Source organism: Chlamydotis macqueenii, chromosome 13 (assembly GCF_036417535.1).
Source record: "Chlamydotis macqueenii isolate bChlMac1 chromosome 13, bChlMac1.mat, whole genome shotgun sequence".
Taxonomy (NCBI): Eukaryota; Metazoa; Chordata; class Aves; order Otidiformes; family Otididae; genus Chlamydotis; species Chlamydotis macqueenii.
Genome location: NC_141568.1, coordinates 3,038,468 through 3,060,461, shown reverse-complemented (window position 1 = coordinate 3,060,461; position 21,994 = coordinate 3,038,468). Strand labels below are relative to the sequence as shown.

The 21,994-nt window shown below is 51.6% G+C and overlaps 1 protein-coding gene and 1 long non-coding RNA gene across 4 annotated transcripts; one reads left to right on the top strand and one right to left on the bottom strand.

The window, feature by feature from the left end:
* Positions 1 to 505: 505 nt before the first annotated feature.
* FOXF1 (forkhead box F1) lies at positions 506 to 4,596 on the bottom strand. Its single transcript, XM_086758391.1, has 2 exons — positions 3,495 to 4,596; positions 506 to 1,938 (listed from the first exon to the last, which is right to left on the bottom strand). The coding sequence occupies exons 1-2, from the start codon at positions 4,549 to 4,551 to the stop codon at positions 1,778 to 1,780; spliced, it is 1,218 nt and encodes a 405-aa protein (XP_086614517.1). The 5' UTR covers positions 4,552 to 4,596; the 3' UTR covers positions 506 to 1,777.
* Positions 4,597 to 5,638: 1,042 nt separating this feature from the next.
* LOC147599080 (uncharacterized) lies at positions 5,639 to 21,619 on the top strand. Of its 3 annotated transcripts, none has more exons than XR_015260055.1 (3): positions 5,639 to 5,698; positions 18,113 to 18,211; positions 19,538 to 21,619. It is a non-coding gene; the product is annotated as an uncharacterized LOC147599080 (long non-coding RNA). The 3 variants fall into 3 exon arrangements; XR_015260056.1 differs by lacking the exon at positions 5,639 to 5,698 and having other exon boundaries at positions 15,241 to 18,211; positions 19,538 to 19,995; positions 20,766 to 21,619; XR_015260054.1 differs by lacking the exon at positions 5,639 to 5,698 and having other exon boundaries at positions 15,241 to 18,211.
* The last annotated feature ends 375 nt before the right edge of the window (positions 21,620 to 21,994 follow it).

Genomic DNA, 21,994 nt, shown 5'->3' with positions numbered 1-21,994 from the left:
TTTTAGAGCGCTCCTCGGCGCGGCCGCGGCCGTTACCAGCGGAAGTTCCGCGGGGATGCACGGCTCGGGCTGCCCAAAAAATGCTCCTACCCCCCGCTGGGAGGAAGAGGAGGGAAAAGGATCCCCGCGGCGAGACGCGTTGTCCCCGCGTGAAGAGGCCGAGAGCTGCCAACCGCCGCCTTTCGCTTTCTCCTCGGGGAAAAAAATAAAATAATAATAGTAATAAAAACGGATCAAAATAAAAATCGCTGCCGATTTTCCTCCTTCCTCGTTTCTTATTCCTAATTTTAAATATTTCCGCGCAGCGAAAAGGGGGGATCCGGGACGCAGGACCCGTCGGAAGCCGCAGCCAACCACCCCCCCAAAAAAATCCCTTTCGAGCCTGCACCGAGATGGGAAACGCTCGCATCAAAGGCAGGAAGGTTTGGAGCGGCCAGGCCGGGCCTTCCGCGGCCCCTCCGCGCCCCGCGGAGCCCACAGACTCCTCAGATATAATTAACGCGTGTTACACCGCATGCTCGTTTATTTGCTGCTCATACAATCGTGAAGCCCATGTACAAATAACATACATGTTTTATTTCCGTTCGATTTTTTTTTTTTTCCTTTAGGGACAAAACGTACACAAAAGGGCAGGGAGGAAAAAAAAAAAAAAAAACAACCCCACATAATTACAATTTTATACAGTGCAGAAAGAATTAAAATAGGTGTCACCGAACTGTACAAAGCCAGGGTGAAAAAAAAAAAATAGAGAGGGGAGGAAGGGGAATAATCCTTCATTATATATATATTTCTATAAAAACATATGGAGGATTGTCTTTACACAGAGATCACGATCGGTTTAAAATTTACAAAGGTTAACTAAAAAAAAATTCTATATGGCAAATATTGCCAACAGAGATTCACCGATTTAATACTGATCAACTGAGACTACTCATGTCTCGATTATTAGCAACAACAACAACAAAAATGTAGAATAAATAACAGAATGAGCATGGCTGTCTCTTTTCAAAGTGCCTTATTCTCTCTGCATAGGGTCTGATCCTGCAGTATTTATGCAGGCAAAAATTAAAAAAAAAAAAGTAAAAACAAACAAAAAAATCCCTCTGAGAGATTTTTGCCTGATGGGTGTTTGCTGGCAAGGAACAAAAAAAAAAAAAAAAGGAAAGAAAAAAGAGGACGGAGGAGTTGGGGTAGGGGACCCCGGGTGAGCCCGGGATGCGCCGGCTTTGGGGTCGGGGTCCTCTCCAGCCCCCCCAGCCCGATGGGATGGTGGCTTCAACGCCAATTACAAAACTGAATTAGTAATTTATTATTATTATTATTATTTTTTAAGAAGCATCAAACCCTCATTTTTCAGCCCCTTAACCCAAACTCGCGGTCGGGTTTTGGGGTTTTATTTTTTTTGTTTGTTTGTTTTAAGCGGGGGGGGGTGGGGGTGGGCTGCTTTTGCTTTCCTCTCAACCCAGCCCCAAGCGAAGAAGCAGAAGAAGGCAGAGACCGTCTGTGATCCAGGACCCGCGTTGGAGGCCGGGTCCGGCCGATGCTCAGCCCCGGGGCCGCGCTCCCCGGGGACTCCTGTCCATCCCTCCTGACCAAAACCAGTCTGCAGAGACCCCCCTATTTCCACCGAGAGGGTCCTGGGTAGGGGGGTCTCGATGCCCGGGTCAGGCCTTGCCATCCCCAGGAGATTTTTTTTTTTCTTTTCTTTTTCTTTTCTTTTTTTTTTCTTCTTTTTTCTTTTTCTTTTTTTTTTTAATTTTTTTTTTCCCGTCCCTTCTCACATAACGCAGGGCTTGATGTCCTGGTATGTCACTTGTTGGTGGTAATAGGAGCCGCTGCCCGCCGAATGCATGGAGGAGGAGGCCATGGCGTTGAAAGAGAAGACGAATTCCTTTCTGTCGCACATGCTCGGAGACTGGGAGTGATACCGCGGGATGCCTGCGGGACGGGGGAAAGATGGTCAGCCGCCGGAATTATATTTAGTAAAAGAGGGTGAGGGCGGAGGAGGGGAGAAGGTTGCCGTCTGGGGTGGAAAAAATAAAATAAAAAAATAATAATAAAAAAAAAACCTCTCCGCAGCCCTCGGGTCTCAGCGTGAAATCGCATTTTTGCAATTTTTGAAATCGCGTTTTTGCAATTTGTTGAAATCGCGTTTTTACACGCACGCAAACGCGCGGCCGGGCTCCGCGGGCGCGGACAGGTGCGCGGAGGAAAGAACTCCGCGGCCTCGGGACGGCGCGGTCCAAGGACGCTTCCAGGAGACGGGATTTGCGTTGGGTTGAGTTTAGTTGGTTTTTTAATTTGTTGGGTTGTTTTTTGTTTGTTTTTTTTTTTTCCCTCTTTTCCCCCCCTTGCAGGTAGCGGCTGCTTTTCCCACTCTTCTCCGCCCGCGCGGAATCTCCGCGGGGTGCCCGCATTTATCCCCCAGGCCCGAGAGTGAGGCCGCTCCTGTCCTTTCCCCCCATCATCTCGGGACATAAAACCCTCCTGGTAAATTTCGGGTGCGGAGGGGAGGGCCACCCGCCCCAGGGACCCCGCTCCCCGCCGTTAATTTGGGTTTAAACCGGAGCATTTCGGTTAAGGCCGCGGGCGGGCCCGCGCTGACTCCTCGGGATGGATTTTTGGATTTTTAATTTTTTTTTCCTCCATTTTCCGGTGGATTTGGGTGCTCTCGCCCGATATGGGACCCACTCGAGGGTGCTCACGGGTGGGCGCGGACCCCCGCCCGATACCATGCCCGGCCGCTTCGGCCCGGCCCGGCTCAGCCTTTTTTTTTTTTTTTTTTTCCCTTTTCCCTTTGTGTTTTTGACCCGTTAACTCTCCCTTTCACACCCCCGAAGGCCCGAGGTGATGTACAGGGACTCCCCTCCAAAAAAAAAAACCCTGCCTCTTCACCTGGCCGCGGCTTTCAGGGCTCCCCCGTGCCCCCACAGCCCCACTCCCACCCGAGGTGAATTTGGGCCGCAGGACTGAGCCTAGCGCCGGCCTCGTCCCCTCACGAGGCCTCATCCCTGCCAAACCATCGCTCCCCCCCATCTCAGGAACGAGGGTAAATCCCCCCCCACCCCACGGCAGCTCCATCCCGGGGCTGGGGGGCGCGGGGGCCACCGACTTCCGCAGGGGCGGAGGGTGGAGGGAGGCGATGGGCCTGGAAATTAAAAAAAAAAAAAAAAAAAACCCAAAACAAACCCTGAGAGGAGCTGAGGGCCGGGGCCGGGGACTGGGACGGGTGGGAGCGAATGGCGGAACCCCTGGTGGGGAAATCTCCTCCTCCACAATTTTTAAATTTTAAAAATAATTTTTAAAATTTTTTTATTATTATTATTTATTTTTTCCCAATGGAGGTGGGAAACCCCTCGGGCCCATCCCCGCAGGTCCCCGCCTGCCCGTTCCCCAGCCCGCAGAGCGGGGTTCCGCAGCGGGGCGAGCCTCGACGGCCACCCGGTTGTCCCCCACCCCACCGGCAGATCTCCCACGCGTGTCCGCGCTTTTACCTTGCAGCTCGGCGGTGTTGTGGCTGTTCTGGTGCAGGTAGGACTGGTCGAGGGAATGCGTGGAGAGGCTGGAGGAGAGCGGGTTGGCCGGGGGGTTGCAGGGGGAGAGGGGCTGCTGCTTGATGTAGGATGCGCCGGTGTTCAAGGCCGCCGAGGCGGAGGGTGCCCACGCCGAGGCCGAGCTGGAGTAAACCGAGTGGGGCTCCATCACACCCCCGGAGAGCAACGGGGAGGCGGGCACGGAGCCGTCGTGGTGGGGGTAATCCCCCCCCGTGGAAGCGGTGCAGCTCCCCATGTAGGAATGCCCGCCGTTGGCGGGCAGGTGGGGGACGGAGTGTCCCCCCAGTCCCATCCCTTCCACGTTGCTGGCCAGGTGCCCGTTCATCATCCCCAAGCCCCCCTCGAGGGAGAGGCTGTTGGGGGGGCAGGAGAGCCCCCCGGCCGAGCCCTGGAAACCGTAGCTCTCGGGGAGGTGGTTGAAGCCCAGCCCGTTCATCATGCTGTACATGGGCTTCAGCGCCTGGCATTTCCTCCTGAAACCCCGGGGCCGTCGACGAAACGACCCCTCCTCGAACATAAACTCGCTGGCCGGGTCGATGGTCCAGTAGTGGCCCTTCCCTGGTCGTCCAAGCCCTTTGGGCAACTTGATGAAACATTCATTGAGGGAGAGGTTGTGGCGCACTGAGTTTTTCCAGCCCTGGTAGGAACCTCGGAAAAAAGGAAAACGGCTCTGGAGGAACTGGTAAATCTCGCTGAGGGTCAGGCGCTTGGAGGGCGAGCTCTGGATGGCCATGACGATGAGGGCGATGTAGGAATAAGGCGGTTTCTCCGGTCGTCGGATCCCCGCGTTGGTTTTCTTGGCTTTGGGACCCCCGCTGCCCGGGGCACCGCCGTTGCCGGTAGCGTTACCGGTCGCCCCGCCGGTGGCCGCGGAAGCGGCGTCCATGGCCGAGTTTGGCGGCTGTTTCTCGGCCACGGAGGACATGGGGCCGCGGCTGCTCTGCACCGGAGGAGGAGGGGGCTGAGAGGACAGAGCCCGCTGCGCTTCTGCAGTCATCTACGGGCCGGCCCGGCGGCGGCCAGCCCCGGCCCTCCCCCGCCACCCACCCCCGCGGGCCCCCCCAAAAGGCCACGCTGCTGGGGGCTCGCCCCCACTCACCCACCCACCCACCACCCCCGGCCTCCTCCCGGCCCCCCCGGAGGGGGGGGGGTTCTCTCCACCGGGAGCCTTCACCCCTCCGCTGATAAACAAATGGAAGCGACCCCCCTTCCTCCTCCTCTCCCACCGCCACCCTCTCTTTTTCCCCTCCTCCTCCCACTTTATCCCTAAATCCGAGCTGCAGAGGCGGCGGGGAGGCGGGATGGAGCGGGGGGGGCGGGTGGAAGCGATCCGAGCTCGGCTGCTGCCGGGAGAGAAGCCGGTGGCTGCCCCCCCTCCTCCTCCTCCAGCCCCGCTCCCCGGTTTTAGCGGGGCCGGTGCTGCGGGGAGCCCCGTCCCATCGCGCTGGCTGTCGCCTTCTGTCCCCGGCCCCGCGGCTCGCCTTTCCCCTTTATCTCTGGTGAGCGGCGTCTGCCGCCCCTTGACAGACGTTAAAGAGCGGAGAGGAGCGGAGATCCCCGCCCCGACCCGCTCCCCCACGCCCTCCCGGGCGGGCCCCCCCGCTCCTTCCCCGGCCCGGCCCCCCCTCCTCCGCTCCCCGCTCTCAGCTTTTTTAAAGAGCCCTTTCCACGCCGCTGTACGCCCCACGCATCCCTGCCCACCGCGGAGGGGGGGGATTTAAGGAAGAGGGTGCCACGCGTGACCGCAGCGCTGCGTGGGGCTACCCCAACCCTCTCGCTCCCTTACTTGAAAATCACAGGGGAGGGTGGGAAAGGTCCCACGCAGCCGTGGAAGGGGCCAGGGCGCGGTAGAGGCTGCGCGGATGTTGCGCGTGTGGGGCAAGGGAGGCTCTGCCCCGACCGCGGAACCCTCCGCACAGCGCGGAGCTTCACCCACATCAAACCCCCTCTTCGTGCGCTCTTTTAAGCTCGGCGGGCCCGGGCAGGATGTTTATACTGCGCAATGTAAACACGGGCCCGGGGGTGCTTTAATAAAAAGAAATCGGCGAAAAACTCCCGCTGCCTCTCGAAATTCCCTTTTCTGCCGCCGGTCCGGGGATGGGAGCGGGCTTCGGACCCTCGGCTGCTCCGAGGGATGAGAATGGGTTGGTTTTAATTTTTTTTTAAATATTTTTTTTTGGGAGGGGTGTATATAAATCTGTGCAGTTGAATGCCAGGAGCCTGATGCTCAGCTCGGGCGGGTGCCACGGGCACACACGCGGTGTGGGGGGGGAAGGAAAATAGGAAAGTAGGGAGGCAGAGATCCCCTTTTTTCCCCTTTCGCCCCCCAAAAAAATACCCCCACCCAACCCTTTTGAGCATCGTCCCGTCAGGAGAGCTGTCACTCAAGGTAAGGCGCTTGAAAACCTTTGTCACCTTCTTGCGGATCGCGCGTGGAAATCTGCGCCGCGGGTGGGGTGAGGTGGGGGGTGACACGGCTACAGGAGCCTGGGCTTTCAGGACTGGGAGCGGAGCAGATGTGCTGGCTGCTGCATCCTGCTCCCTTTCCAGACTGGGGAAAGGGAGAGAGAAATGAAGGGGGGGGACAAAGGGAAAAAAAAAAAAAAAAAGAAGAAGAAAAAAAAATCCTCCCCTCCACCCTCGTTGCAGGCCGCAGTGCTGTGGGTCTGTCCCGCTGCATCCTCTGCAGAGGGGGTGGGGGGACATCTCGTCTTCCAGATTCGCTTTTAAAGTTTTTAAATGATAACTTAATACCTTTTTTAAAAAGAAAGAGAGATACCGATCGGGTTCCCAAACTCCCTCCGCCTTATTCGCGAGCAGTTGCGAGCAGCCTCCGGGGCGCCTGTCACATCTGTGATACCACCAAGAGGGATTTCACTTCGGGGGCTTTTTTTTTTTCCTTTTTTTTTTTTTTCACCCCCCTCTCTCCTTCCCATCATCTGCAAAATAAATCCTCCTGTAGAAAAATCGCCGGCCCTCCCTTTCCCGCGACAAAGTGGGGGAGATTTGAAGGGGGGACAGGCAGGGGAGAGCCCCGGACAAACCACAGGTACCCAGGGAGGGTGTGTGTGGCGCGGGGCACCGTTATCTTGGGGGCTTTTCCCGTGGGGAGGAGGGAGAACCGGTAGCTCGGGCTGCCCGGGGCGGCAGCGGCCAGCAGCAGAGCGCAGAGCTCGGAAAGAGGAGGAGGGGGGAGAAAAACCACCCCTAAAATAACTTTTTCGGGAAACGATCCCCTTCCCCGGGGTGGCTGGTGCAGAATAAATCAGCTTCTTGCTAGATTTCTCTCTCTCTTTCTTCTTTTTTTTTTTTTTTTTTTGGAGGGGAGCGCATCGCTGACCTTGAGCTTTGCTCCGCGTCGGATGCTCCCCACCCCAACCGAGAAAAACGGTTTTTTTTTTTTGCTTTACATCACTTTGTGACTAAATGCTTCCCCCGATCTGCCCTCAAAACACCCAGGAATGGAGCTGGAAACACGACACAAAGAGCCCGGGTAAAACCCACTTTCAAAAACCGTCGCCACCGGCAGCGTTTCCACTAGGAAATAAAAATATCTCCGAGCAAAAAAATAAAACCTCTCCGTGGAAACAAAACCGTTCCCCTTCAAAGAAAAGCAGTCCTGGCATGACTGGCCTTCTCCCTCCCCACTCGCCATGTCTTCTCGGAGTGTGAATATTCGGTTTCCGATGTATTTATTATAGCCAGCAAACGTTAAAAATGGAATTTTTCGCCCCCGGGTTTTATAGGCCTAGCCGTGGGAATAGCAGAAACGTCGGAAGGTTTTAAACCGAGCCCGTGAATTGCGGAAAAGAGAGGTTTTTAGGGGAAAAGCCGGGCAGTGCGGTGTCTGATGGGCGAGGAGGATGATGGTGTGCGGGATGGAGGGAACAGAAACGGACCCGGAGAGGGGCTGGTGGTGGCACTTCGTTGCCTATAAAACCTCCGAGCAGGTTCCCGAAGCACTTTCGGATTCAGGATGGGGCCTCGGATGGGTTTTCTAGAGGGGAGAGGATCGGAGAGACGTGGATTGGCCCCCGCAGATGGACCGGACTCGCTTTTGCGGTTGTTTGGGTGTTTTAGTTAGCTCTCGGCGGGGGAGAGATGCAGGGATGGGGAAAAAAAATAAGAAGAGGAGGCGAAAAAAAAATACCTCCCAGATCAATTAGCCCTGCTCTTCCCGCATCGTCCGGAGCCCGTTTTGCCGGCCCGACCCCGCATATTCCCCGCCACCCCCCACCCCAGCCCCGCTGCGCTTCCCAACCGGTTCCTTCCCAAATCCTTTCCCTCCCCCTCCCCGAAACCCGGCAGTGTTTTGTGTAAAAATAGACAAATCCGAGCTTTCTTCCTTTTCCTGCGCCGAAGGTATTTTCACTAGCTAATTGCTTAAGTGAAGTCAACTCCGCGAGCTGTAACCCGAGGACGGCGGTGGACGGCGGTGGGGTGGCCACAGGGGCTGGGTGCTGGCCGGGGTGTTCCTGCCAGCCCGGACCACCCAGGGCGAGGGGAGTGACCGCCTCACGGCCCCCTCCCGCTGCCCCTGCTTTGCATTAACACCACCCGAAGGACCCCTCTCTTTTCCCTGGTACCAGCCCTTTTCCCCTCGGCTGTTTTTTCTTTTTTTTTTTTTTAATTTTAAATGTTTTAAAAATTATTTTTATTTTCTCTTCTCGGTCGCGGCCATCTCCGTGGCCGCTGGCCCCAAATCCGCTGCAAATTGATCCTTAAATATTTATTTAAGGCCCAGGGGGTGCGTTCATGCGAGGGGCTCAAGGATGGGGAGAGGGAGGAGGGGTGAAAGGTGACATTTAGGGACACACATGCACCCCTCAACCTTTTTTTTTTTTTTTTTGCGGCTCCAGCGCACAGCAATCCTCTACCCCACGCGTGTGTCTGATCGCGGGTGGGCCCTTGCCCGGGGACACGCAGAGCCCAGCCCAGGTCCCTTCGCATCCCCGGGGGCTCTGTTTCCAGGACCGAGCGGGACCTGGAGGAGGGTTTTTTTTTTTGAGAAAAACAAGCCGAAATTGGGAGCGAGTGGGAAGCAAGAGCCGCCGAAGCGCCTAAGGGGAGGCGCGGGCTGGCTGTCAGCCGCCGTGTCTTAGGCAGAAGTTCAGGCTTTGGTCAAAAAGGGAAAAAAAAAAAGAAAATCTTACACTTCCCCCCCCTTTAATCTCTTTATTCCCCCTCTGCCCGTCCCGATCTTGCCCCCCCCCGTCTCAAGCCCACATTTTCCATGACGTCCTTCGATGAAATATTGCAGCAGAGGAATTTACAGCCGCCTTCAGCGCAGGATTTTTTAGGAGTTTTCTGGCAGGACCCGGTCCCTGCGATACAAATCGCTTCCAGCGATAACAAGCTCCGAGCGCTACCACTTAAAACACAACCGCTTCCCACAGAGATCTTCAAAATATCCCCGGGTGTTTCTATTCCCCGCTCAGGGGATGGGTAGCTAGAATATTTTCCAGGAGGGATGCTTTATGGCTGGCTGGGATTCAGATCTGAGGACCTGGGTACCGAGAGAAAGAGTGGAGCAGAGGGAGTGATGCTCCCGGCCATCCCTCAGCAAAGAATTTCACCCTTAAAACCAGTCCGGAGTGTAAATCCAGGTCTAAATCCAGGTGTAAATCCAAGCTGGCATTGCTGAGCCATCCGTGCTTTTTCGGACAAGTTTTCTTCCCTGGGGGGGGTGGGGGTGGGGGGGAAGGGGGCCGGTTCTGGGGGTGCCCCCAAACCAAACCGAACCCTCGGGAACGGTTGCTCCCCTCCCTTTTCCAGCTTTTCTAGCCCCAAAATACGGCAGGTTACTGGTTGGTTTGTTCTACTGGACAGCGGTGCCGGAGAAACATTTCGATCCGCCAAATCGTTCGGGATTGGGAATCACCTCCAACCCCCCGACGAGTCCCGGAGCGAAAATCCCGGCCGGGCCGGGCAAACGGGGAGGGCGAGGGGCTTCCCCGGGGCTCAGCCTTGTTGCCAGGTTTATCGAGTTATTTTCGTTGTTTTCTTCCCAAAATTTAAACCGCAAACCCGTCCAAATAGTCCCGATGTGCGGAGGGGAGGGTTGGCATTTTTAGTGTCGGGCAGGAGAGGGCTACCGGTCCCCCCTTTTTGGGGTGTGACATAAAATCCATCTGCATGGAGAGGTGAGAGAAATTAAAACGGAATAGCTCAAATTAAGGAGAAAAGGGTTATTTCCTTCCACGGGTGCTAAAAGCCGTGGGGAGGGTGTACTTGTCGGGGTGAAGAATAACCAAGTGGGGGCTTCGTCTACACTTAAAAAATTTAATATATATTAATATATATAAATACCTCGGTGCTCACCCGGCCCTGGGGGAGAGGGGCTGCCAAAACCCGGGTCCCCAGCACCGGGGTCCCCCGGCAGCCACCCTTCCTTCTGCCTTGTCACCTGCCGAGGGGTCCTGGCACCCCAAGGTTGGGGGGGGGGGGCTACACCGGCCAAGACCACCTCCTGTGTCCCACGGCACCCTCCTGATTTTTTCAACCTTGTTTCTACAATAAACGCCTCACCTAAACTCCGTTCTCCCCCCATTCCCCGACCCAGTAGTGGAGTTTTGGGACTGGTGTTCACAAAAAAAAAAAAAAAAAAAAAAGTGAAAAATGCCCACTGTAAATAGTTGCAGTTCCCTTCTGCCTGCTCCCCTCTTTGCAGAGACCCGGGGAGGGCTTTCCTTGGAAAGCTTCCCCGCAAAAAAACAATCCTGTTTTCCATTATTATTATTATTATTATTATTATTATTATTATTATTATTATTATTATTATTAAATGAGAAAGCTCCTAACTAACGCTGTATCGCTTAACTGGCGAAACCCGGCAGCACCTGGAGCCGCACTTCGGGGTGCTGCAGATTCGGGACCCCCTTTGCTTTGCACTTACCGGTGCAGAGAGTTAAAATACACCAAAAATCGGTTAATCGTCTTTCGTACCTCCTCAGGAAAAAAAACCAAACAACAAAGGTGCGCCTCATAAAACAATCCTTTTTGCACAACGGCTCCCTAGCTGTATATTGTAAGCGATTTTTTTTTGAGGGCTTTGAAAATGTTCTGCAGGGAACACGGGCGGTTGGCATTCCCAGGAAAGATGCTCAGTGGATGCACGAAATGCCCGACCCAAAGTGGGGAGTTTTTGCTCAGGACTGGTTGTTATTCCCCGAAATTAAGCGATTTCTGCAGCAAAGTATTCGCTTTTGGTGAGAACCTGAATGATAACGGGAGCTCAGCTTCCCGCTGCGGGTCCGGGCTCTTGGGGAGTACGGGGATGTGCGTGTGCAAAAGCCGGGGAGGAAAGGAGAAGAAATCCGGAAAAAAAAAAATTAAATGGTGCAGAACTCACTAAAAATTCGATTAATGAACCCAGAAACCGTTTTGCTTTTCCTATTTTCAGAATAGCCCGCTGAATTATAAAACGTCCCAGTGTGTTTTGCAGAGCACCCATAGCTCCGCGCTCCTGATCTCCCTTAAATTCCACTTAAAATACACAAAATCATTTCACATCTAACTCCCTTAAAATCGGTGAATGAGGGAACTCCTGCGTGGTCCCCAGGGTGCTGGAAGCAAATCCCTTTTCCTCTTTTTTTTTTTTTTTTTTTTTTTTCCTTCCCCCTGGCTACCTGCGCGGGAAGATGCTGCCCGAGAGCTAAGGATGCAGCACGATGATTTTTCTTAATTTTTCTCCTTCGTAAACAATCAAATCTGAACTCTTGACTCAAAGCCTCGCGGGCTCAAGGGCTTTTTTCCTCCGGTGCCCGGGGTCACTCGTGTCCCCTCACCACTCGTGGGACAGGGAGAGCCCGGCCGCGCCGTCGGGGCGCGGCGCTGAGCCCTTAAACCGCATCGAAATCAGCCCGGACAGCCCCGGCCTTGGGGAGATAGTGAAATACACGACAGTGTGAAATATGCGCTGGCAGACAGGGAAATGGCTTTTTCTTTACGTGGGGAAGAGGTTTTAGAGCAGAGCTGGAGAGAAACCCCGGGTCTGGTTTGCCCCGCAGCCCCAGAAGAGGAAAAGAGAGGTGCCTCCACATACCGAACCGGAAAAATGGGCACAGAAAGAGGCTGAGCTGGAGGGGAGAAGGAGAGAGAACAAGAGAGTGAGGAAGAAGAAAGGCTGAATGACACGCAGAACTACATAGAGTAAGGTAGAAAGACAGAAAGAAATGGAAAAAAAAAAAAAGGAGAGGAAGAAAAAGAATAAAGAACGAGACCTAGGAAGAAAAAGACTACAGAAAAAAAAAAAGGGGGAAAGATACAGAGAAAGAAGAGAGAAATAGAGAGAAATTGAGACAGATGAAAAAGATAAAGGGTGAAAGAAAGAAATGGAGAAACAGGGAAACGGACAGGCAAAAAAAGAGGGAAACAAAAAAATGAGGAAGAAATAAAGGGAAAAATAGAGAGAAAGAGGAAAAATAGAAAGAAGAAAAGCTGGAAAGAAGGAAAGAAAGAAAAAGAAAGAAAAAATACAAGGAAAGAAAGGACAAAGAGAAAGAAAAAAAGAAAGAGAGGAAGAGAGAATAAAGAAAGGAAAGAGAGAAAGAGAGAAAGAAAGAGAGAAAGAGTGAAAGAAAAAGAAAGAAAGAAAGTGGAAGGAAGAAAGGGAGAGAAAGGAAGGAAGGAAGAAAAAGAGAAAAGGAAAAAACAGGAAAATAGAAAGACGGAAGGAGTAAAAGAAAAGAGAAAGGGAAAAAAGAAAGAAAAGAGAGGAAGGGGGGGAAAGGAGAATGAGAGAAAGTACGAAAACAAAAAAAGAAGCAAGCAAGAAAGCATGTAAGAAAAGGGAAATTAATTTCCCGCAAAACCAATAATGAGACGTAGACAATGTAAATTTTCCCTGGAAAAGAGGGCTGAGCCGGGAGGGAAACCCTCCCGCGGGCAGAGCCGTCCCGTCCCGTCGGGGCCGCGGGTACCGGTCACCCCGGCCGCGGGCAGCCCCCTCCCGTGCCCAGTGCCGTTAACCGCGTCCCCGGACGCCGCGAAACGGGTGGAAAAAGCAGAATAAACCCCAGGTTTAGGTTTGGTTCGATGTTTTACTCCTTCCCTCATCTTTTCCCGGTGAGAGGAATTGGCGGTGCGGGACGGTTTCTGCCCGTACCCCCCCCACGCCTCCCCGCCCCGCACCCCGGGGCAGGGACACGCACGAGAACCGAGGTGTGACACCGATTCCCGCGGGGGTTTTACACGCAGCTCCTGCCCCGCGGTTCCCCCGGCCGCTCCGCGCCACTTAAACTCGGCTTAAAACCCGCGCCGACAGCGGCGCGACCGGCTCCTCATTTACCTCACCGGCTTAGTAGGTGGCCGTGTATATTTTTGTTGAAGTAGTGTTTATGTTAATGAAAAAGGCTGAGATTACAAACAGACCACTGAATGCCAGGGATGTTGCTGCCGGATTGGTCTAAGCTGTGTACTTTAAACCTAATCAGTTTTTGGGAGCAAATATGATTTTAAAAAAAAAAATTTTTTTTTTTTTTTTTTTTTTTAGCAGGAAGACATTTGGGATCTTTGGAGAACCCCATTCCACCCCTTTCCCCCTGGTTTTGGGGCTGCGTTTCCCAGCGGGGATGGAGGAGGGTTGCAGGGAAAAGCATCTCCAAGAATTATCCATAAAAACCAACGAAAACGAGCCCTGGGCTCCTGGAGGTGGGCAGGGAAAGAGGGGGCTCAGCTTGCCCCCACCAAGGCCCCCCCCCAACCCCGTAAAGGGATTTCTAGGTCCCATTGGCAAATGGGTGCGTGTTCCCCAAAACCTCGGGTGGGTCTTGCTCAGGGGTTTTTGTCTGCCTGGGCAGAACCTGAAACGTGCTCCAAAAACCCTGTAATTTACCCATTTAGAATGGCAAAAAATATAGATATATATATTCCAGTCCTTTTAAATGGTAACTAAGCAGGAATAAATTAATCAATTTACATAAAAGTAAAAATGCAGAAGATTTTGGGGAGGGAGCAGCAACCATCATCCTGTTACTTTGATTTCAGAATGTGACTCGTTCTGATTTTCTTAACAAAAACCCCTCTCTGCAAAATTATTCCTGCCCCCTCCAACTGTTTCTACCCCCATCCGCATTTGAACTATTAATAGTAAAAAACCCAGATTTTTGCAGACTTTTTTTTTCCCCCCACTCGATAATTTCCTAGCACGGAGGGATCCACCTTGGGTCGCAGGCAGTGGGGTTGTCCCCCCCAGGAGCTCCGCGAGCGAACGTGTGCTCAGCATTTGGCATCTTCGCTCCTTTTCAACACTTTCCTTTTGTGGGCAAAAGCTCTCAGCGCAGGAGCCTCTCCGGCAGAGCCAGGCAGACCTGGAGGATTTGTACGTTCGGATGTTTTACTACTGTTATGATTCCTCATTGACTAAAGCACCAAGAAAATCGGAGTGTAAACAAGCTGCCGGTGGAAGGGGATGCGAAAAAAAATTTGAGGCGAGCAGAACTTTAGTGGGGAAGGGATTCAAGAAAAAAAGGGGAAAAAAAGGGAAAATGAGAAAATCCTACCCCAAGTTTTTCTTGTGTAATGGCTGTGCTGCACTAGAGCTGCAGGGGGGAATTCCCCCCACGTCTAGGGGGAAGAGGAGGGCTCTGAAAACAGTTTTTTCTCCCTTAAAATGTGTTTAGGGGGTCAAGCCGTCTCCTCACGGAAGGGGGAGATGCCCAGCGTGGGGCTTAGCGCGACTGCAGAGGAGTTTCTTTGTTCTCTCCTCACACCTGGAATTAACCTTTATTCCATGATGCTTTTTATTTTCCTCCTCTTCTTTTTTTTTTCTTCTTTTTTTTCTTTTTTTTTTCTTTTTTTTTGGGGGGGGGGGGGGGAACACTGCTTTTCCCCAGTGACATTAAGCGATTCTGTAGGAGGGATTGTCAGGGGAAAAAAAAAAAGTACCCAAACCCAGTAGAGCAGATGGCTTTGGAGAAAACACCACCAAAAGTAAGCGCGTGCTGTTAGGGCCAGGTAGGCCCTTCGGAGGTGCAGGAGGTGGGGGGACAGCAGGGGAGGGGGTTCAAGGGGACCCTGAACAGGCAGCCCCTGGCTGATGCTGGCCCTGAAGCAAGGCCAGCCCTTGGGCCGGTCACTGTGGGCAGCTCCTGCATGGGGACCAGCCAAAGGACGGGCACCAAGGGCTGTCCCCTACCCCGACACACGTGTGCATGCGCACACACACACGCGTGTGCACGCTCACAGCCCCCCCCCCCCCGCCTCCTCTAGCCCCCACATCCGACCGCGCTGCTCTCTAGAAGCACTAATGATGCCGCAGACCAGCTATGCGGCGCGAGGCAAAAGCAGATGAAAGTGATGTCACATTAATGTCAGCTCACAACTCGAGCCCACACAGCCTTGATTGCTCTTATTAATCTTGCCAATTTGTCTGTCAGCACTTGGCTAATCCCTAAATAGCCTCCCAACAGGTGCTTTATGCTTCCGCCACATCCCTGCTCCCCGGCACCCCCCGGGACACCCGCTCGCCCTCCCCGGTAACACTGGCTTTCTCCTGTCCATCTGGGACCAGCTCTTTTCCCCCCGGGAGGGCTGGAGGGGAGAGAGGCGACTTTGCAGATGTTGTTTAGTCTGTCCGAGGAGGGGTCAGAACTTTGGGCTTCCCAAAAGGAAGTGATGACCCAGGGAGGGGAGCGATGCTGAAGAAACTGGGGGGGGTGGCAGAGGGGAATCACCTGGGGGTGAGCAAACCTTCTGCACGGGGTTCGCCCCACATCGAAAGTAAAAAACACATTTACGGCACCCTCCGCCTCATCTGTCGCGAACTGTGTCACTTTTATTTGTCATGGTTTTCGTGATTTTATTGAGAGGGGAGAGAAGATGAAAACAAAAGGTCCCAACCCAAGTTGCGGTGGAAAAGCCACGTTACACCCTAATGAGTTTTATCCTGCAGTTAAGTTGAGGGTTGATTATTTTCTTTACCACGCTATCAGAAAATCCACTGGCTTGTTGTAGTATATATTTAGCCAGAAAGCACCAGCCATGTTTCAAGAAGACGACTAAAATTATTGCTTTGCAAGACTTAATCTTCCTAACCTTGTTATGTAGCACAGTAGCCTTAATCACAAAACACAGATTTTGTGTTTAAGACTATTAACTGCTAAACGAAATTAACTGCTAAACCCTGTTAATTGCTAAAGCGGAGTCCAGGCTGCTTTCCTCCCTTTGTATTAAGAAAAAAATAATAAAAAAACCCGTTTCATTCCTGTTTGGCAACTCCACTGCATTAAACGGTTCGCATGTGGATCACAAGCCCTGTGTGTTGCAGTGGTCTCCTCCCGTAATTCAACTGGGAGATGCTCTGGTCCAGAGGAAGAGCTGCCAAACCCGGCTTCGGTGCAACAGGCTCCCATTTTATATCCTGAGCTGGCTCGGGCTGTTTCCAGCCCTGCGCTCCACACAGCAGGAAGGAAGAGCCTTCGGGAGCATCTTCAGCCGTTTCTCTGAGAGCCTGGTCCAAAGCGGTCCAAGTCACCAAGGGAAGTGTAACCACCAATTGAGCTCAGGGCTGTTCATCACTAACCCTTGGGCGTTTCGGATCCAATCCTAAAAGCTCTCTAAAAATACTGTTCACGACTGCAAGCTGTTTCACTCCATCCTGACCTGGAATTTATTATCAGGAGACAGATAGAATTTTTTTTTTTTTTCCTTTCTCCCCAAGCCATTTATTTCTTCCAATACGACTATCCATCACAGTGCGCTGGAACCAACCTACGATCCCAGGATATTCTTAGATACGTCAGGAAACAGCTAGCAGCTCTGTATGATGCAAATATTTGGACGACCGAGAGGTAGGAAGGATTGTCCAAATGTTTACTGAAGGCTGTTGATAGCCTAAGGATTTATAACTAGTGTATAACTTCTGCCCCCACACAGCTCCTCTAGCAGGTGCATCCAGTTTCACCATGACACGCAGTATGTGCGTGCTCTGGGAAAGGGGGTGCAGGAGCAAGCCTGTTTCACGGCTCCCAGCTCCCTTTTCCCAGCTCTCTTAAGCTGCTTACTGGTTTGGAGCCCACAGAGCAGCAAGACGGGAGCCCAGGATCCACTCCAGTGATGCATACCCTTGATAGCAATTCAAACTATTACTAACATTTAAAAACAAAACACAAGCGTCGAGCATGTTTAGTTGGAATTTCCTAAGTGAAACCAATGCTCTGAATTATTTAGGTCCATCAAAATATTCCCTGTCACACTCCTTCAGCGCTCGGATGGAGGAAATTCATGACATTGTTCTAGTTATTGCTCTTGGCATTTCACTTCCTAATTTCCACTGCCGGGATTTGATCTTTTCTGTCACACAGTAAGCCTAACTGCTGCTACAGGCATATCAGAAGTGCTAACAGATCAGTTTTAACCATTTCTGGTGTTCAAACAGCTACGGCTTTCCAGTGGTGGTGCAGACCCCACTGGAAATGCCCCATACCTACTGCCAGGTATCCTCTAACTCTGCCCTTCCAGCCAAAAGAGGAGTGTACACCCAATATAGACCAGGCTGACCAACTGGAGCTGGAAAAACGGCCAAGGAAAGATTTAGTACCTTGCCCAAGGCCATTCAATGATTCAATGGCAGAAAGGTTGACTCCGGAGCCTTGATATCCCATCCTGTAACCTACTGTCCAACCTCCTGCTCAAAGCAGGTCCATCACCAGCACTCGATTGGATCCGCCATGGATTTGTTTAGCTGAGCCCTGAAAAATTCCAAGGATAGAGTCTAACAACCATGAATGTTCGGTTCAGGTAGCAGAGGAGCCGTTGGTGTTCTCGTGTCTGTCCAAACAGGCTCTCAAGCTCTGTTATCAAAGTAGCAGCCGCTCTGCCTGTAAGCATTCTTAGACCTGTGATACTGACAAGCAATATTCTATGAAACAGGAGAGATCAGCGTAGAGTTGAGTCACTCAAGTCTGGTAATCACCTTCCCCTCCACTATTTTGCAAGTTTTGACTATGTTGAACACGAACGCGTGCATTTAGTGTGCTGCAGACGCCCAGACAACGTGCTTTTCTTAGTAACGAACAGCAATCGTATCTGCTGCAGAAAAGCCTTTAATTAATTACAGTCCTGGACCAGCGGAGTCTACGGATGGCTCGGATGGGGAATACAATGGCCCTATTGTTTCACCAAGGGAAGATTTTTTAGTTGCGTGCTGTTGCGTAAAGTGTATGTTTTCTATTTGTTACCTGATTCGTTTCAACGAACTTCCTCAGATAGGGTTAAGACCATTTGTCGTCCTACGCTGAGGCAACGAAAGAAACTGTCGCAGGCTGTGGAACAGATTATTAGTATTACCTCTCTTCGTTTGTTTAAAAAACCTACGACGAGAACTTGATGTTCTTCTAGGGAGAAGAAATTGCGTAATAAAATACATGGGAAAAAAGAAGTAAGTGCTCAAATTCCAAAGTCATCTGTTGTACTTGATGAAGTTTTATTACATATTGAAAGAATTCAGTCCTGGTTTTGATGTCACATTCTCAGTGTGACCTTAGATGTGGAGTCATAACTCAGACTAATCTGGACATCTTTCTCCTTTAACATATTTCTCAACAATCACCCACCAGTGCTGGAAACGTGTTTCCTAGGCAAGGATCTTGAGCCATCAGCTGAGTCCAGACCAGAGAGATGCAGGGAAGAACCAGTCACGTCTGGTGAAGTGTCTGGTTGGTAGCTTCAAGTTCTCACTGGGGTTGGTGGCTTCTGGACCAGGTGTCCCAGGGACCAGCAACGCACTGCAAGAGTGACTGTTCCTGCAAATGCACGTGCCACTTATCTTGCAGTCATGTTGTGCACAGCCCAAAGCTTTCTTGATAGCCATGCCAACCGTGCTTAGGCATTGGTATCTCCAGTTTTTCTCAGCTGTGAGCCTTGGGATTATATTCCCTGGATTTGTACTCCAGTGGGGATGTGCTGTGGAGCTGGAAGAGCCTTCCTGCAGTTCTCCCTCCATGGAGACTGGGCAGAGGGATCGCATGCCGGTGTGGCTGGTTCTCCACTTTTCCCAGACCCAGGGCAGGCTCAGTGGGTGCGGCGTGGTGGGCATGTGAGGGATGAGGTGAGGGAAATGGCAGGCTGGGCTGGTGGGGACATACACACCATCCTCCCACCCAGCTGCCCAACACGATTCCCCCTGGAGAGACAATCCAGACTCTGGCTGGGTTATCTCTCCATAGTGCTGGGCTTCTGGGTTGGGAACTCACACTCTCTATTCCAGCCAGCTGTTCTGTGGATGGGTTGTGAGTTTTCAAATACTGTATATACAGTAATTTTGAGATTTTAAAAACCTGGTAAAAATATTTGATATAAGACATTCCAGCCCAGAACTGCAATTCTAAAACCTCTGTTTGTCTGTAATCCGAACCTCGAAGCACCCACAATCCAAGGTGACAATTGCAGGCTTGAATTTCTCTGGCAGAAGAGAGAACCTGCTGCTGACCCGTAATCTCTAGACTCTATGTCAGAGTGGGTTTAGGAGAGAAAGGCCACTGACAGCAGCTTTCAGAGAGGGTATTGAGGGACGGAGACCACTTTTATGGATTAGCATTCGCTGCTTTCTTCCCAGTTGGCCCAAAGCAGCTGCACTGGGAGTTGCTGGCTTTAGGTGGACGTGTGCTCATCTTGGTGGGGGAGATCAATCCATTTTTGAAGCCTTGACCCTTCCCAAGCCCTGAAATTTAAGCATCTCACACAGGGTCTCCTCACTTGGAAGCGCCGCTGCTCTTCGTCTTGCGTTTGCTACTGAAGTCCAACCAGAAGATGGTTGCAAAACCAGCAGGATTTGGCCCAGGGTTAACCGAAGTAGAAATAAATGAGCTCAGTCCCTGGTTCATTGCTGTGCATTTGGGCTTGGAGGCTGTCAGCGATGGCTTGTGGTCCAGACCAGCGTGGTGCTTTTAAACATACATAATTAGACGCTTTTCTAAAGCAAACTATTACTGACAGATCGAAAGGTTTTTCTTCTACAAGGTTTTTCCTGCCTCATCTCCCAGGGAACATGCAGGACTCGCCTGAGCTCCGCTTCCTTGGAGTAAATCACGGCGTGGGGCTGTCTTATCTCAACCAGAGACCCTGTACAGGAATGTTGCACTGTCCAGCCCTCAGGCCACCCACCTCTGATCCCAGGCATCAGCATCTGCTCCAGTTCCGAGCCCTGACTCTTCAGAAATGTATTTTTGCAAGGTCAGGAGGTTGGGTGCTAAAAGGCGAGTGGGGAATAGCAGAGAGAGAGTCGAGGCTGACCCTGCAAAGAGATTTCGGGGGGGATGTTTACACTGGCCATTAAGTGCAGACTTGAGCCTGTTCTCCTCTCCAGATTTGCCACCCATTTGCACTGTTTGCACGCAAACATGCATCAGGCACAGGCGCAGTCCCAGCTCCAAAGTCTTCTGGACGAGGGTGGCCCATGCGTGCTCTGCAACTTGGGCCAACCGGACCAAGGCAGGACCGGGTGAGGCAGCCAGCCCTGCGAGGCATCATCTTATCCCTGGTTCCTTTGTAGGCCAACAAGGACGCTTTCAGCACAAGCTGCAACAGAGATGCTGTGGTATAACCAACGGGAAGTAAAAATAACCAGAAAAGTAGAAGGTTACATAGCAGAATGGGAGAAACAGCTCTGCCAGAGGGAATTGGATGGGTGTTCATCTCAAATGGATGGAGATACAGCTCTGTGCTTCGCTTTCATCCATCACAGAACATTTCTTTTTGTGTCACGTTGTGGTGATTCACCACCTGCTAGCTTGTCAGCAGAAAGGATTACAGAAAATACTGTTGCACTGGACAGCCAGGGTCCGTTTTGTACGCATCAGTGAATCTTTTCCCCCGAGTGGAAATGGTGTTCTTTGGGATCAGGTCAAAAAATGATTTCATATGAAGTTTCGCTGTGAAATTTCTGTTGTATTTGTCTGGAAGGGCCAGCTAACTGGCTTCATCCAAGAAATAGCTGTGGAAGCGGTCACTGGATGTGGTCTGACTGTCCGTCAGGAACAGGGAGAGACTGTTTCTATTTGCATCACACCACTTTCCCAGGAGATATTTCAATAAAGGGAAAAAAGGGAAATAAAAAAAAAGGGAATAAAAGGGAAAAAAGAGAATGCTCCAAGCAAAGTTCTGATTTTTGCAAATTGCCAAACTGAAACCGTGTTATTATTTTTTTGCACAACCACTTGTGTATAAATCCTTCCTCAACAAAGGGGAAAACGTAATTTCTTTTTCTCTAAGGGCTGGTCTCAACAAAGGAGATGAAGACTCCAATCCATTGCCCAGTGAAATCAGGACTCACTGTCCAGTGTAGAGGGTTGAACTGGGAATTCTTCCCTAACTACTCACTGAAACAAGCTACTCCAACTCCTACAGAGCCTTCTAAGCGAGTGTCTCATTTCAGAAATGAATTACTAAGCCCAAAGTCTGGCAAGTCACCCCTTCCCATCACCCAGCCCAGGCTGCACTTCCCTGCGATCCCGTCCCTGTCCCACCGGAGAGACTCAGGGCTGAGCCACCCATCGCAGCATCCCTGAATCCAGTTACCATTTCAGCTTCTGCTTTCCTCCGTGCCAGAGCACTGCAGTATCCCTCCCTCCTTTCCTCCCTCCCTTGCCGTGCAGCTGCTCGGCTCTGAGAAGGAAAGGCTCCCAGATGTGCTCGGGAGGGAGCGGGCAGAGTCCTGAATTCCACTCCGTGCCGGGTGGACTCTTTGTATATTTTGTTTTAAGGAGAAAATATGTAAAGAGTCCTTGGAGAAAGGCCGGGGGACCAGGCACGTCCCCGTGAGCACACTAACCGCAGGGCGAGGAGGTCCTGCAAGTCATCTGCCCTTGGCTTGCCTCTGCCTGCAAGACGGACCGGCGGCTGACAGGCAGCTCTTGGCATCGTTGGCAGCTGAAGTCCATCTGCGTCACACAACAGGTCCCTAGACCCTTTTCTGGAGATGGCTCAAGGCCACTAGACCCTTTGAGAAAACAGGGCTTTACTCAAAAGCCAGCGAGCGCCGCGCAACACCTAAACACCCACATTTGGTATTTTTGGCTCGTAAATGATGCGCTGCATCAGATCAATAACTACTCACACACTCATAAGTGTTTTATGGGGTTGGTTTCATTGCATTTTAAGTGCATTTAGCTGTGGTACTTGGTAGCTAGTTGATTATTGCATGAGACAATACATTTGTGAAGTGTTTGCCTTCTTTTAGGTAATCGCTCCATTGATGTGTAATACAAAAATGGTATGAAACTAATTGTTTCCATGGAAACAGGAACCCAGCAAATAATTTCATATAGCAGCTTGGCAAAAGAAAAAGAAGAAACTTCTGTAATTGTTCCCATTAACCAAGGGCAAAGGATTCATGCTCAATCTCTGCTACACTCTGCTTCACTTCTGCTGTGAATTAGGGGACGAAAAGTCAGCACAGAACCACATTAAAAAGCACCGAAACAAGCTGCGCTTTACGGAGC